The following is a 16,051-nucleotide window of genomic DNA, read 5'->3' as shown; positions in this document are numbered from 1 at the left end:
CATGGTGTCAGCATAGCTATCACGGCATTCAGTTTTGACTCTTCAGTCTATTTAATCAAGGCCCGATCCATTTATGCATATAACTTGATCCATTTACCCATATAAACCGACCCAAATTTTAGTTAAAAAGATATCCGAATTTAAAAAAATAGAACTGTAAACCCTAACTCTTCTTCTCTCGCACCCAAAAATCTACCCTAGCAGCACCACTCACCTCCGCCTATTGTCGGCATCATCAGCCCGCCCCTGGTGCCGACGACCACCGTTTTCATCTAGAATCTCCATAAACCTCCAACCCTTGTCGGCTAATAATTTAAATTTTTAAATTTGGACATTATTATTATTAGTATCAATTATGATGACTTTGCATTTTGTTGAAATAAAATTTTAGTTATTAGACCTGTCAATAATTAATTGTTTCTTACTTTACGCTTTAATAATTACTACCTTTGTCCCCCAAATTTTGACACAGTTTACCATTTTGGTCCGTCTCTGAAAGTTTGACACACTTCACTTTTTACCATTTTTGGTAGTGGACCCCATATTCCACTAACTCATTCCTACTCACATTTTATTATAAAACTAATACTTTAAAAGTAGGACCCGCATCCCACCAACTTTTTCAACCCACTTTCCATTACATTTCTTAAAATCCATGCCGGGTCAAACCGTGTCAAAATTTGGAGGACGGGGGTAGTATATTGTTTCATAAAATTAGATATTACATTTTTATTATGTTTTAATTTTTCATTAAAATGATATATATAGGGTTTTTTTTAATCAAAACCCTATACATGTATACACATACATACTTAGAGCATCTCCAATGCTATTAGGCCAGCCATAGGCCAGCCACTCTCTCTCCCTGCCACGTCAGCAGCACTAAAAATCCACCTGCCACATCAGATTTAGGCCAGCCATAGGCCAGACGCAAAAAAAATAATTCAAAATATACTACATTTACGGAATTAAAATTACGATTAAATTACGGAATTAAATTTACGAGAAAATTCATTAATTGCATTAAAAAAGGTACATAGATAAAAAAAAAATTACATTTAAAAAGTTACATAATAAAGAAAAAAAACTATCGCCGTGCAGTCCTTCGTGCCCACAACTCTTCAATTATATTCTTTTGGAGTTGAATATGAGCATCCACTTGGCGCATGTCGGCAAATTCCTTGAGGCGGCCGGCTTCATCGAGAGGTACCCCACGTCGTATGTTAGGGGTGGCCGTTCCGTGGCTTGGACCGGCTTCATCATCATTGGCCCAACTAGTCAGTTGTACGCCTTCGTCTTCGACGGTCATGTTGTGCAGGATAATGCAGACGTACATTATTTGGGATACGCATGTGACATCCCACAAACGCGTTGGACCCTTAATTGCCGCCCAACGAAACTAGAGCACACCAAATGCGCGCTCCATGTCCTTGCGCACCGACTCCTGTCGTTCCGCAAAGTAGGCCTTCCTTTCATCACTTGCGTGCCTGATCGTCTTCACAAAGACAGGCCACCTAGGGTATATCCCATCCGCCAAGTAGTAGCCCATATCATGCCGGTTGCCGTTGGCCACAAACGAGATTGCTGGACCGACGCCCTGGTACTTCTCGTTGAAGAGGGGAGACGAGTTCAGGACGTTGAGGTCGTTGTTCGACCCGGCTACCCCAAAATACGCGTGCCAGATCCACAGCCGGTAATCAGCTACGGTCTCGAGGATCATCGTGGGATTCTTTGACTTGTACCCGGTCGTGTAGGCCCCCTTCCAGGCAGTCGGGCAGTTCTTCCACTCCCAATGCATACAGTCTATGCTGCCTAACATCCCGGGGAACCCATGCTTCTCCCCGTGCATCTGCATCAAATTCTGACAATCTTCGGGAGTAGGGCTTCGAAGGTACTGCTCACCGAAAACGTTCATCACGCCCTCACAGAAATACTTCAGACATTCCAGGGCTGTCGACTCACCGATGTGGAGGTACTCATCCCACATGTCTGCCGCGCCTCCGTAGGCCAACTGCCTGATTGTCGCCGTGCACTTTTGAATAGGGGTGTGGTCGGGTCTGCCAACCGCATCGTGCCTGAAGCGGAAACACAGATATCGACGCTCTAATGCGCCAACGATACGCATAAATAACTCCCCGCGCATTCTAAAATGCCGCCGGAACATGTGTGCGGGAAACCGCGGGTTCTCCGAAAAGTAGTCGTCGTACAGCCGCTGATGTGCAGCGGCGTGATCCCGATCAATCACTGCTCGGTGGTGGATAACCCGTGGAGGGCGAGGTATCGCCTGCTATTCCACCCTACGCATGTACCGCTCCATCTCGCGGTTCATGTAGGCCTCCATAGCCTCGTTCATCCTCCGTTCGTACTCCTCAGCATCCCCACCACTACCACCACCAGCGTTACTCATCGCTCGATGATGCTCTTGTACAGAAAGTTAGAGAGAGAGAAAACTCGTTAAAACAAGCGGTGCAAATGAAAGTGAGACTAAAATCGCGTTTATATAGGTTTTAAAAAAAATAAAAAATAAAAAATCGGCACTGGCCGATCGGGCCGCCACAATGGCGGCCAGCCACACGCAATCGGCTAGCCTTGGCCATTTTTTTCGCCGAAATTTGGCTAGCCTACTCCAATGGTTCGGCTAGCCGACCGGCTAGCCACGTCAATCGGCTAGCCGGTGGCTAGCCTACCATTGGAGATGCTCTTACAAGCATACATATATGAGTGCGTTATATTGTTAACTCACCTTTAAATTGCTAATCAGAACTAAATGAAGGCATTAGATCTTCAAATCAAGGGCCAAGGTAATTTAGCAATGAGTATCAATACATTGTAAAAAAAAATTAGTTATAACTAACTTTTGAAAAATATTTCAAAACTTTAAATACATATAACTATCTCAAATTTAAATTATTTTATTGCACAACATATATCAAAATAAAGATAATTTTAAAAGGACTCCAACAAGATCCTACATACATATGTTTCGATTTCAAAATTTAATAAAACTTTCGTAAATGTTTATATATTTCGTAAAGCAGTTTTATATCAATACAACTTAAATAGTACTCCCCCGTCCCTCTGTAGCTCAGTCGTATTCCTTTTTTGGTTGTCCCACTATAGCTGAGTCATTTCCTATTTTAGTAAGAAACACCAACTTTTCTTCTCTCTTACTTTATTCTCTCTGGATCTCTTTACTTTTTTTTTTCTTTCCTACTTTATTCTTCCTTCACTTAACTCACTTTTAACACAATTTCTTAAATCCCGCCTCTAGGAACGGAGGGAGTGTGTGAATATAGTTGCTCGTACAATGTCAATATGAAATTACGTTGACATGGTCATACCATCGTCTTAATATATTACTTCTATTACATTATATTGAATGATTTTTCCTCTTGTAGCGTGTAGAATAAATAGACAATTGAACGATTTTCAAAGTTTGTAAAATTCTTCAAGTAAGATTGACGTAAAATTTCTAATTGATATTAGAAAAAAAAAAGTATACATCTCCATGAACAGCAAATTTCTAATAGATATTAGAAAAAACCATTAATACCGAAAAATAGTGCTCAAATAGATTTGATATTCTGGTGCTGCACCACCAACACGGACACAGGCACGGTCAGATCCGGCGACGCCAGCATGTCCCCAACCGGTCCCAGCTCCGCCAAATCATTCCACTCACTCAGCCCCAACAGCTGCGGCGTGTCATCCTTATGCCTCCTCCCCACCATGATCAGATCAAACGCCTCCTCCATCGCATGTATCAGCATCGCCGTCTCCGCCCCGTCCTTCACCCTCTCCTCCCTGTAAACAATGTTGTCCTGCTGCGCCCCCTGCATCCTCGTCTCCTTCAGTATCTCCGCGTCCAGCACCGCGTCCCACTGGCTGTCCCCGGAGTAGATGTCCCACGGTACGAACCTCACAACCGTCAGGCAGACGTCAGGCGACAGCGCCATGCGCCTCGCGTACGCCAGCGCCTCCCTGTCGTCCGCCCCCCCGAAGAACGCCACCGCCACGTTGTACGCTGAGGCGGCCCCGCGGCGCACCTTGTGGCGGTCGACCAGGATGGCGACCGAGCATGGCGCCAGGTCGAGGACCTGGCAGTTGATGGACCGCATCGTGCTGGAGTCGAGTATGAACTTGCCCTGGTGGTTCCACTTCCTGTGGAATGGGAGAATTATCAACGACGCCAGTTTGTTGAATGCCACGGTGCAGATGTCGTGGTGCATGAACTTTGTTAGCGACATTGCGGTGAATTGCTGGACGGTTGCGACGCCTGAGTATTGCTGCTCGAGGGAGGAGAGGATGTCGATCATTTTCTGCGTGCGGGATGTGCTGTTTGATGATTTTTGGCCTAGTTGGTGGTCGATTAGCTGCGGGGAGGCTCGGCCGGCGAGCTCCACCATGTGGAGAGCGTATAACGCAATGGGGCTTTCTTTGCTCGGGAAGGAAACTTCAACGACTTTCCGGATTGCTAGTGCATCGTCCACGCGATGTGCGCAGGCGAGGACACGCAGCTCGGAGTTGATTGATGCGTGTTGGATGTCTCGTTTTTGGTAACCAGTGTACAGTCTTGAGTAGTCATAGAGAGACTTCACCACTAGACTCGAGAGAGCGGATTGTATCAGGACTGATGTAGTCAGCATAGAGAAGGTTTCTCCATCAAATGTCTGTAGTTCAATAGCAAAAAAGATCAATATTTTTGAAATAAGACATAATGAAAGAGACTGATACAGTTCCAGCAGTAGACGCCAGCTGACCTGGTTAACATAGTTGTAGTAGTAAAAGGACATTTGAACAACTCCTTGAGCACTCATGATGAAGGCAAGAGCAACAGCATCTTTAACAGGCACTTTGCAAATGATTGCCGGCACGAAAACAGACACTAGCTTCATTGCCAAACAGTATCCAACAACAGACCAGACTAGGCTAACGAATTGTAGATCGAAAACCTCAACGAGATTCACATTCATCCCGCAATAAGTGACCAAAAGTGGTGCCAACAAGCCCGAAACTAACGTTTCCAGCCTGTTCACCATCGTGGCCCCCAAAGGCGGGCCATCTGGCACTGCTAACCCGAGCAAAAAGGGGCCATACTGATAGTTGAGGCCGACGTTATCAGTAAGCAACACCACAATCAACACCATGAAAGACATGAGGATGACATGAAATTTGTTAACTGGTTTCCCTTCAGGTGTATTCTTGATGATCCAAAGGCTGAGCGGGCGCCCCACGCAGAAGATGAACAAAATTAGGCAAACGGTCAAGAAAGTAGAGTGCACCATGATAACATTTGCAAAGCTCATGATTCCGACTCTGCCATAGGTGATCACAGTCGACGAGAGGTTGCTAACCAAGTCACTGATGAGTGCCGAAGCCAGGGCAAGGCGGCCAAGCTCAGAGTTCATGATTTTGAGATCAACAAGCATGGTTGCAATGACAGGAAAGGGGAATAAATTCTGAATGGAGATAGTGTTTTTGTAAGCGGGGATTCGATACTTGTGGATCTCGTTTTGTTGTAGCACGGTCATCATCAAGCTACCACCGAGCGGAAGTGTGACAGCAAGAACACCGATAGTCCACGCTTTGATACCGGTCCTCAGCACGGTCCTCGGATCCATCTTCACACCACTAAGGAATATAAAAAATATGTAGCCAATTTTGGAGAGTAAGTCCAAGTAGACATCTCCGTTTGGTGGAAATAATGCTTTCTCCACATTTGGAAACTGTCCTAGAATAGTAGGCCCAAGTATGATTCCAGCCTGTTTCAAACAACACATGACTCATTTAGTTATGTTACATTACATATGATAAACTTACCCTGAAAAAGGAAAGTTTATCCATTGCGTGCCTGTTTAGTAGGCATGTTAAGATAGCACAAGATAATTAGAGTAAGATGGGCTTTAAGTGCCTAACATGCGCCTCATCTGATCTACCAAACAGTCAAATAAGCCCATATAACAAGAGAAAATGAACATTATTGCATGATAGTATAGATAAATATGTACGAGGATTTCGGAGACAAGGCGAGGCAAATGGAAGCGACGGAGAAAGAGATGAAGGGATTGGGTGACGAAGAAAATGATGGCGAGCTGAAGCTGGAGGCGGGGGAGAGCGAAGTCGAGTAGGTTTGCATTGTCGTGGGAGCCCCAAATGCCGGTGGAGTGCAGCGCCATATCAACATAGCAGAAATCGGTAGTAATGTTGCCGGGGCGCTCCCTGCCACCGTGGCCGGTGGAAGACCCCATATCCATGGCTCCGACCTCTTGGATTTATCCTCGGCTTCCAATTTGGAAGGGGAGGTGCAAGAGGCTAAGGGGGAAACAAACTTTTGTTTGCTTTCATTCACTCTTGTATTACTTTTCGATTTTCATGGAATTTTTTTGTTGGAAATGGATGGAGCTACGACAAATCTTCTCAAACCTTTCACTTGCGTATCCACATGCACAACACATATTTACCTTATAATTTACCTTGCACTAATTTTTTTAAAAAAATAATCAGTCATTAATACACTAAGCTTACCAACTTTTTTGATTGGTTGTGAAAAGAAAAATAGTTACTACGCATAAATTAAATAGATATACATTTGAAGAATCGACAACAAATTATTGTTTCATTTAATTAGTGTTGTTTACCATTTAGACATATTATGAATATATATCATGTACTATCTTGTAACTGCAACATGAACATCTTTAGTGATTAAACTTTGGTGAAATTTTTTATTAATTATTAATAATTTCTCCTATATCTTTATTTTCATTTTTTTAATAATTAGATGTTGTGAAATTTCCCAACATATGATATTAAGTTTAAAGAAAATAAGCACAACAAAATAAATACTGATGTCTAACAAAGTTTGTATCGAAGCTATACTTTGCTTTTTAGTTCAACTTCTTTCGCTACAAATAATGAATACGTGTTAATATTGAATATTCATTTCGTTATGCAATAATATTGAATATTCATTTCGTTATGCAATAGAAGTTCACATTTGATTTGGCATAAATTTTAAGAAAGGTAAATGAGTTAGTGGAACTAAACTTTCCAACTGGGTCGAACTGGCCAATTAGCTCAAACCAAGCCCAGCACATCAGTTAAATGTAGTAAGCCCATACTATGCTCCAACCAGGCCATTTTATAATCCCAGACCTGGAACTAGCCTAAATCTGGCCCATCAAAGACACGCCTTATATAATTAAATTTTTTTAATATAATTAAAACTAATAATAGTCTACTTCTCGATTTATGCATACCATCATTGCATAGTGTCATGCTAATCTTCTCTGTGTCGTTCCAATTTTATCGGATATGCCCGAATGGACTTAACCACAAATAGTCTAATACCAACACAAGTTTCCAACCAAATCCACATTAATGCAACATTGGATTTTGATTACATTTGTTTTTCTTATACAATATACTTTTACATCCTTTCAGATGTCTCGTTGTGCCGGGGTGTGAGGCCCTTGGGGTTGGGATTCAACCTTTTGCCCCCAGGATTTGTTAGACCTAAGAGCATCTCCAAGGGAAAGGGTAAGTAGAAATAACTACCATATTTACCTCTTCTTCATAAAATTCCATGCTCTAGGAGAAAAGGTAGTTGAGGAGGTATTATACTTTCTTTCATTTTGAGAAGGTATCTTTACCTCTTCTTGATATAAAAGTTAAAAAGTTAAGTTATTTTTGTTTGTCTTTTTAATTTATTTTATTTCCTTGGAGTCCTTTACTTTTTAAAAAGGTATAACAACCTTTTCGAGAAGGTAAATGAGAAATATACATTCTTAAATATACATTTTTCCCTTGCAGATACTAGAGCAAAATTGAATATTCTTCCTTTCAATTTTATGAAGCTAATTAAGTTGGAGATGACTTCGAATTGGTACTAATAAACAATGACCCTTATCTGATTTTGCTTTTCCAATCGGGAAATTAACTTATAGAAGCCCCATTATTTGAATATTTTAATTATAATAGAACAAGATTGTATATATGGTGTGGATCGTGATTTTTAAATCTTTCATTTTCTAAATACTGATTCTTGATCAACAGACATTGTGTTGTAGACGATCACGCTAAGTAAGATTGGAAATAATAGCAAATGAACTTTTCTTTGTGCTATATATTATTTGACAACATGCCTATCCAATAATGGAACTCTTTTAGTGTGTGGATTTTGCACCAAAATGGTGCGTCCACATAAATTTCAACTCCAAATATTGGTTCTTACTGATCATATATTATGGTCATACACGCAAAATTAGATTAGGACACTGAAATGTTAATTATTAATTGTCATATTGATTATAGTTAATGTGGGGATAAACTAAAATGACTCATATATATGTCTTCTGTCTTAAATTTTTTTAATCTCCAAAGTATCAATATAATGTTCAAGTTATAAGATATTTGTAAATTATTTAATTCAAATTAAATATCACAAAAATAAAATTCGGTGGTGCGATAACTTTAATCGGTAAAGCACTAGCAACGTTTTTTTATAAGTATGGAGCATGCTCAAGTCAAGAAACGATGGCGAGCTAAGAGACCAAGAGTACAAAAAATCAAAAACACTTATCGCAAAACAAACAAGGAACAAAAAAGAAAGCATGGAGAGCAGAAAAACATATGCCATAAAAAGAAATCCAACCAGTAAAAGAAGTAACAGCCAAAGCATAAAAAAAACACCAAAAAAAAAAATAAGACCACCAAGACCTGGATATACGAAACTCCTCAACTAAAAAAAGTTGAAAAGTGAAGACGTACAATTAACTACCACCTCCACAATGTTACTGATTTAAGTTTTTCTCAGAGTCTTGGTTCTTTCCACCAAGATTGTTAAGTAGTGGTCAATCAACGTATTAACTTAATTATTCTCTTAACAAGGGGTTTAATTGGAAATATAATCATTCAGTAGGAGTGTTGCTTTATTATACCTCTACATCCTACGATAAAGTTGATCCTCCTAATATATCTCTATATCGCTACGTGTCACATATGTTTGCTTTAATGACATCAAAACTATGTGAAATCTATATTCATTTATTTATATCTATGCATCCGATCCTTCACTAATTAACGTATGTTATACTACTTCATGGCGGTGTTTGGTTTACTAAATAAAATAAGAGCAAGATAAATTTATGGTGGTGTGAGATTATTTAGTAGAAAGAAGTTGGCTATGACTAATTATCACATAACTATTCATCTAGGATTAAGTCATGAGATTAATCTCATGAACCAAACATAATACAAATTTAGTTATGAGATCATCTTGCAAACTGAACACCCCCTTTAGGCATTCGATCGGACCATCGATAATAATTAGGTTAATTAAGGTTTTAGTTAAGTTTAGTAAATCTCCTCATTCCAATTCATTATTTCTAATTGGTAGTTATTAAACTTCTATTAGTTACAATTTTAATATACTTAACTAATTTACAATTCAAATTTATTAGTCATAATTGGTTAATCAAGTAGTCATGAGCATTTAAATTATGATTGGTTAATCGTGGAGATGGGTGTTGTTAACTAAATTAGGGTTTCAAAATAGAATTGTTAATCAATTTGTCAGCATTAAAAGAGAATTAACGTCATAATCAGTTTCATCTTTCAGTGCCAAGTAGTACTAAATTTTTGGGTGGTTTGATATGTGTATTCCACTAAGATAGTGCAACCATTTAATTTGTTGAGTTGAATTTTATTAGTTTTTTGGTTACATTTTGCTGTTGAGATATCGACAGCTTCAAATATATAAATGGTTATAAGGTGACGCTCTTAATCGAGTCATATAGAATAACATGTCAGACCTCATTGACATATCCAAAACAAAATTAAAATAATAAAAAAAGAATTCGGAACATATACTATTTTTTGAGTGTCCTATTGCAAACCAATCCATATATACAAATGTAGTTTTACGTGCAATTTTTTTATTGCTAAAATGTTACTCCGAATATATACTACAATCCACGAGCATGATTGATTAAATGGTTATGTCATCATTGTATGTAGCACTATTTTGGAGAAATTATAACTATGTACGTCACTATAATGGAAAATAGTTTGAGATTAAATCGAAACATGTTTCTTGTATCGTAGAAACATGTTATACAAGTTGAAACCATTAAGATATTTGAGATTTTAAACTTTCAAAATAAACAAATTTGAAGAACTCCAGATAGCTGAAAAAAATAAAGTTAGTCATAAATCTAAAATAAGTCAAATTGATTTTATAAATCTGCACACTAAATACTACCTTCGTCCCTTAAAAATAAAATTTTTCTAAATTTCATTTTTAGGAAGTGGACCATATAATCCATTAACACTAATTCCACCATCTTTTCTCTTTCTCTCTTTTACTTTATTCATTTTTCTCTTAATCTCTCTTACTTTACCAATTTTTTATTAAAACTCATGTCAATTCAAAAGTTTCTACCACTCCTCCGCCCACAAGAGAAATATACTCTATATTGGATGCGAATTTTAATGCACAGTTAGTAAAATAAAAGAGAGATAAAAAAAAAAAAAAGTATATGCATATGGTATAGATCATGCATGTTTGAATCTTTCATTTCCTAAAAACTGAATCTTGATCAATAGACATTGTGTTATAGACGATCACGCTAATAGTAAATGAACTTTTTTGGTGTTGTATTATGGAAACTTGCCTATCCAATAATGGCACTCTTTTATTGTGTGATTTTACCACCAAAATGGTGCGTACACATAAAAGATTATATAATGAGATTCAATCTAATTAATCAAACATAATATATATATTTAAACATGAGATATAAATCTTTCGAACTGAATGGCACTTGAAATAAAATTAATTAAAAATCAGAGCTTAAATTTTCATACTTGAATAAGTTTGCAAGGATTTGGCCAAACATGAGAAAGGACTTAGAAGTTGGCCGACAATAGTATGGTGACCTTCTCTTCCTTCATTTTGACTTTATGTGCCTTTGTTTTCTTGAGATTTTTTGGATTTTTAATAATGCTTATGTTCTGCGTGGATTTTCTATATCTTTGTTTGTTTGAGTTTGCTAATTTTTTTTACTAGATCTCTTTTTAATTAATTGATCATGAATTACAGGATTTCATCATCTTTTTATCAAAATAGGTGTAAAAAAAAGAAGAATGTAATGCATTCCTCTTCTTACACGGAAAGAAATGATACTAACTTAACAATAATGAGACTCTTATTTCAGAACAGCCAAAGAAAGATGACTTTTCTTCACTAATTTTTGTCGTTATTGGCTTTTTTATGAAACACATGTGTATATATTAAACATATTTTGAATATATATGCACCGATGTGTAATTTTTAGAGGACCAGTATGCAATTATTAATATAGTGATAACTAGGAATTGTTTATTTATATAGTGATAGGTACTATTAGAGTGCCACCACCTCTTAAAGTAACAACATACTATCATTCCTAGCCAATTATTTGTACACGCAGACGAATAATCAATTTTGTGTTAAAATGACAACACCTCTTAAAGTGACACCGTGATACCACATATACAACAATATTATAAACGCTACACAGTAATATTCAATATGCTAGACAGCAATATATAGATTGCTGTCTAGCGTGTTGGATATTGCTGTCCGAGAAAAAATGTTGTATAGTGTATAAAATATTGTTGGCCGTTTTTTAATCCTTGAACATTTTTTTATTGCCACATGGCAACTGATTATTTGTCCACGTGTACAAATAATTGATTAGGTTTGATGGTATGATGTTAGTTTACGAGGTGTGGCACCTTAACACTCCCCACTCCCCTATAGTGATACAAGTATACAACTATACTCCTCATTTTTAAAAAGTCGAATCAAAAGATGATTGCATTTCGAAAAATATTGGCGATATCATGATATCAGTTCCATAATTTCATTAATTCCCCCTACTCTATATAGGTAATAAGCAGGAATATACCTAGGTGAGCAAGTCCAAATATGAATCATATATATATATATATATGCCAAGATACCCCTTCCAAGCTAGAGAGAGATTGATTGAATCCACAATTTGTAATACAATTTGGCAATTAAGAGGAAGAAAGATATTATTGTAGTGCAAATGGGCTGCAAGGTAAGAATCCCATGATTTAGTAAAATAATTTGTTGTAAATCGATCATTATCGACGGTCGACTCGACAACGATCGATGTAGATACATATTAATTAAGAATATTATTGGAGATGATTAGACGTCCATTTTATTATTTGGTGCTCCACTTACCACTTTTCTTATTCGTATACAAACCTTTAAATTTAATATCGCCATTTTGATTCCGCTACTCGATCACGAACTATCATCGATTTGTTTTTCTATAAACTAGCATTAAATAATTAACAGCTTATCAAAACAAGATTTATATATAGATTCTTTTCTTTTCTATCAACTTATTATTAATTCAATAAAGCTGATCAGTATTCTTTATTGTTCGACGAAATTTATACACTACCGAAACTTGCATGTGGGCTTTCATAAAATAGTTAGGTTTGGATATTTTTTTCTAGTATATTGCAATTTTTAGAGCCTGCAAAAAAATTGTATGCGTTAAAATGTACTACTACACTATTTAAATTTATTAATCACAAATAGAATTAATATATTTTAATATCTTGATCTTTATTATGAAAGATATTTCCTATAGTACACGTACGGTACGGCCATGCTATTAATTTGTTCTTATTACCTCGGTATAAATTACTCCCTCCATCCCACTTTAGCAGTCCTATTGACTTTTCTGTTTTTTTTTTTAAAATGATAAAAAATAGTTAAAGTGGAGAAATGGTAAAGTAAGAGAGACAATAATATAGATAAGACTCTTCTCTATATTATTCTCTCTCTTAATTTACTATTTCTCCTTTTTAACTATTTTTTTTATCATTTTTACAAAAAGAGAACAAAAAAGTCAATTGAGACTGCTAAAGCGGGACGGAGGGAGTACGTGTTAGTGTTTGACTTGTTCTCTTCCGGCTTTGACTCTTATTATCTTCTTTTTTTTGTCGGTTCTTTGATTGTTGTGATGTCGTTTGTATTTATGTTTCTTTTCTTTTTGTTATTGTTGGATTGTTACTTTCTTGTACTCTTCCTATCACTTTTGTGATTTGAGATTTTTGATTTTTGATTTATAAAACAAAATTATGTATTCATGTTCGGTGACTATTGAATTAAATAATTATAACTATAAGCCTAGCCCCTAGGGATTCATAATCTATTTATTTTAATTCTGATCAATCTAGTATTGGAGTATGAATTACACATCCTAATTAGAAAGTAGTGTATGCACATGTCACACATAACTACTGAGACAAGAATGATGATTATTCTCATAATGGGAAATGGCTTACGCCATGCAATTATTTTTCCCATTTGTTTCCTGACTCGGATACCTTATTCTACGATCACTACGTGTAATCCATCATCTTTAATTTTGTTTCTAACAATAATAGATATCTTATATTTCCAAAATATGGATAACAAACACACCAAATATTCCATTAGATTCCACCCACATGATTCCTTCACTACACCATTCTCTTCACTCTATAAATAGCTTGTCTCCTTAACTCTCCATCTCCTAAGAAGAAGTAATTAATCACTACTCAACTCTTCTTCAAAACCAATTTTTGAGAGAGACTAACAAAATGAAGAGTGGTGGGAGTTTCTTCAACACCTGCAAACCCTACATTGCTATGATATCTCTCCAATTTGGATATGCAGGCATGAACATCATCACAAAGATATCACTCAATGGAGGGATGAGCCATTACGTTCTAGTCGTTTATCGACATGCCATCGCCACTGCTGTCATCGCTCCTTTTGCTTTCTTCTTCGAGAGGAAAGCACAGCCAAAGATAACATTCCCTGTCTTCATGCAGATTTTCATCCTTGGCCTTCTCGGGTAATTTATTAATTAATTAGCTAATTAACTATCTCATTTCATTTCATATATATGTATGTGGATTAATTAAGTTTTGTTTTGATTTTTGGGTTAGGCCTGTGATTGATCAAAACTTCTACTATGCTGGTCTAAAGCTGACATCACCAACATTTTCATGTGCGATGAGCAACATGCTACCTGCTATGACATTTGTAATGGCCATCATATTCAGGTGAGGGTTCGTCGATACACACCTGAACTCACAATTAGTATGATATTGTTTGTTTTGGTCCTCATACTATATTTATTGCTCGCACATTTTTTAATTTCCAACGTGACAAAATCACATTATTAATTTATTGAAAATGGGAAAAATAGGATGGAGAAAGTGAATATAAAGAAGGTGATATACCAAGCGAAAGTGGTGGGAACGGTGATAACGGTGGCCGGGGCGATGTTGATGACCTTGTACAAAGGCCCACTAGTGGAAATGGTGTGGACGGCCCACCGCCACTCCACCAGCGGAAGCAGCAGCAGCGATGACACAAGCAAGGACAGCAGCGACCGCGACTGGTTCATCGGGTGCATCCTCCTAATTATCGCCACGTTGGCATGGGCTTCCCTCTTCATCCTGCAGAAAGCAGCACTGAAAACCTACTCCAACCACCAGCTCTCTCTCACCACAATGGTCTGCGGCATGGGCACCCTTCAAGCCATCGCCGTCACCTTCGTCATGGAACACAACCCCTCGGTCTGGACCATCGGCTGGGACATGAACCTCCTCGCTGCTGCATACGCGGTAAAGTCAAAACACCCCTTTAAAATATAGGAGAGAACACCTAAATAAGGTCGTTATAGGAAATTCAGATTTTAAGATAAATAAACTAAGTTGGAGTTTGAATGAGCAGGGTATTGTGACATCGAGCATATCGTACTACGTGCAAGGGCTGGTGATGAAGACGAAAGGCCCGGTTTTCGCCACGGCATTTAGCCCGCTCATGATGATCATAGTTGCGGTTATGGGATCCTTTATCCTAGCGGAGAAGATCTATCTTGGAGGGTAAATTGATCTACCTAATTAATATATATGTATATATATATGCACAATACAATTGTATGTAACAAATTAAATGTATATATGTAACAGGATGATTGGATCAGCTATAATCGTGGTGGGGCTCTACTCGGTGCTGTGGGGAAAGTATAAGGAAGACCAAGAAAACAAATTACTTGAAGAAATTCCAGAAGTCATCAAAGCTAATAATAATAATAATGGGATAGGAAATGTTAAGGAAGAAAAGACAGCTGCAGTTGCAATTGATCTTCCCATATTTACTCCACCAACCAAACCAACTTGATTAACAAGTTTGACATGATCATCCTAAATTTATACTTTTTGTATTTTTCTGAGGTTTTTTTTTCCCACTTTTTGTTTCGATTTTGGTTGGATTATGGAAGCGATGTAAGGAACTAACTACTTTTTCACATATTATGCAAAGTTGAGTTGGCTCTTTTCAAATTTAATTTACTTAAACCACTCTAAGCATAACTAAATTAAATGTTCAGATCGATCAATAATTCAGTATAATATGACTCAAAAGATATTTTATACTATAATTCGCACTTGCATAAATAAGTTCAATAAACTGATGAACTTTTTATTCATCTTTTTAATGATATAGTATTATAAATTATCTTTGTCATATTTGTAGTGTAGGCCTACCACTCTACATTCACTAAACCCCACCACCTAGATCTCGATCTTGATACTTTGTCAAGTTTTATTCGGATCGAAAAGAATTTAGTAGTAATATATTATTTGTTGCGTATCCTAATGCAAACCAATCCATATATACAAATGTAGTTTACGTGCAGTTTTTTTATTGCTAAATTGTTACTCCGAATATATACCATAATACACGAGCATGATTGATCAAATGGTTATGTCATCATTGTAATTATGTAAGCACTATTTTGGACAAATTATAACTACGTACATCACCATATATAATGGAAAATAGTTTGAGATTTAAAATGAAACATGTTTCTTGTATCGTAGAAACATGTTATACAAGTTGAGACCATTAACATATTTGAGATTTCAACACTTTCAAAATAAACAAATTTGAAGAACTCCAGATAGC

At 37.1% G+C, this 16,051-nt stretch overlaps 2 protein-coding genes and 1 non-coding gene across 3 annotated transcripts; 1 reads left to right on the top strand and 2 right to left on the bottom strand.

Annotated features, from left to right (window-relative positions):
- Window positions 1–3,458: 3,458 nt before the first annotated feature.
- LOC125208449 (cation/H(+) antiporter 4-like) lies at window positions 3,459–6,380 on the bottom strand. Its single transcript, XM_048108106.2, has 3 exons — window positions 6,009–6,380; window positions 4,761–5,762; window positions 3,459–4,670 (listed from the first exon to the last, which is right to left on the bottom strand). Exons 1-3 carry the CDS (start codon window positions 6,252–6,254, stop codon window positions 3,567–3,569), a joined length of 2,352 nt encoding a protein of 783 aa, XP_047964063.1. The 5' UTR covers window positions 6,255–6,380; the 3' UTR covers window positions 3,459–3,566.
- Window positions 6,381–7,226: 846 nt separating this feature from the next.
- Window positions 7,227–7,330, bottom strand: LOC125202938 (U6 spliceosomal RNA). The gene has a single exon (XR_007173267.1). It is a non-coding gene; the product is annotated as a U6 spliceosomal RNA (small nuclear RNA).
- Window positions 7,331–13,600: 6,270 nt separating this feature from the next.
- On the top strand, window positions 13,601–15,431 carry LOC125211532 (WAT1-related protein At5g07050-like). Its single transcript, XM_048111373.2, has 5 exons — window positions 13,601–13,928; window positions 14,023–14,139; window positions 14,286–14,706; window positions 14,816–14,967; window positions 15,055–15,431. The coding sequence occupies exons 1-5, from the start codon at window positions 13,672–13,674 to the stop codon at window positions 15,263–15,265; spliced, it is 1,158 nt and encodes a 385-aa protein (XP_047967330.1). The 5' UTR covers window positions 13,601–13,671; the 3' UTR covers window positions 15,266–15,431.
- Window positions 15,432–16,051: the final 620 nt, after the last annotated feature.

The sequence above is a fragment of the Salvia hispanica genome, chromosome 2, assembly GCF_029641045.1.
Source record: "Salvia hispanica isolate PSC_SH4W2 chromosome 2, Shi_PSC_v1, whole genome shotgun sequence".
NCBI classification, from domain to species: Eukaryota; Viridiplantae; Streptophyta; class Magnoliopsida; order Lamiales; family Lamiaceae; genus Salvia; species Salvia hispanica.
This window is presented reverse-complemented; position numbering and strand designations above follow the sequence as displayed.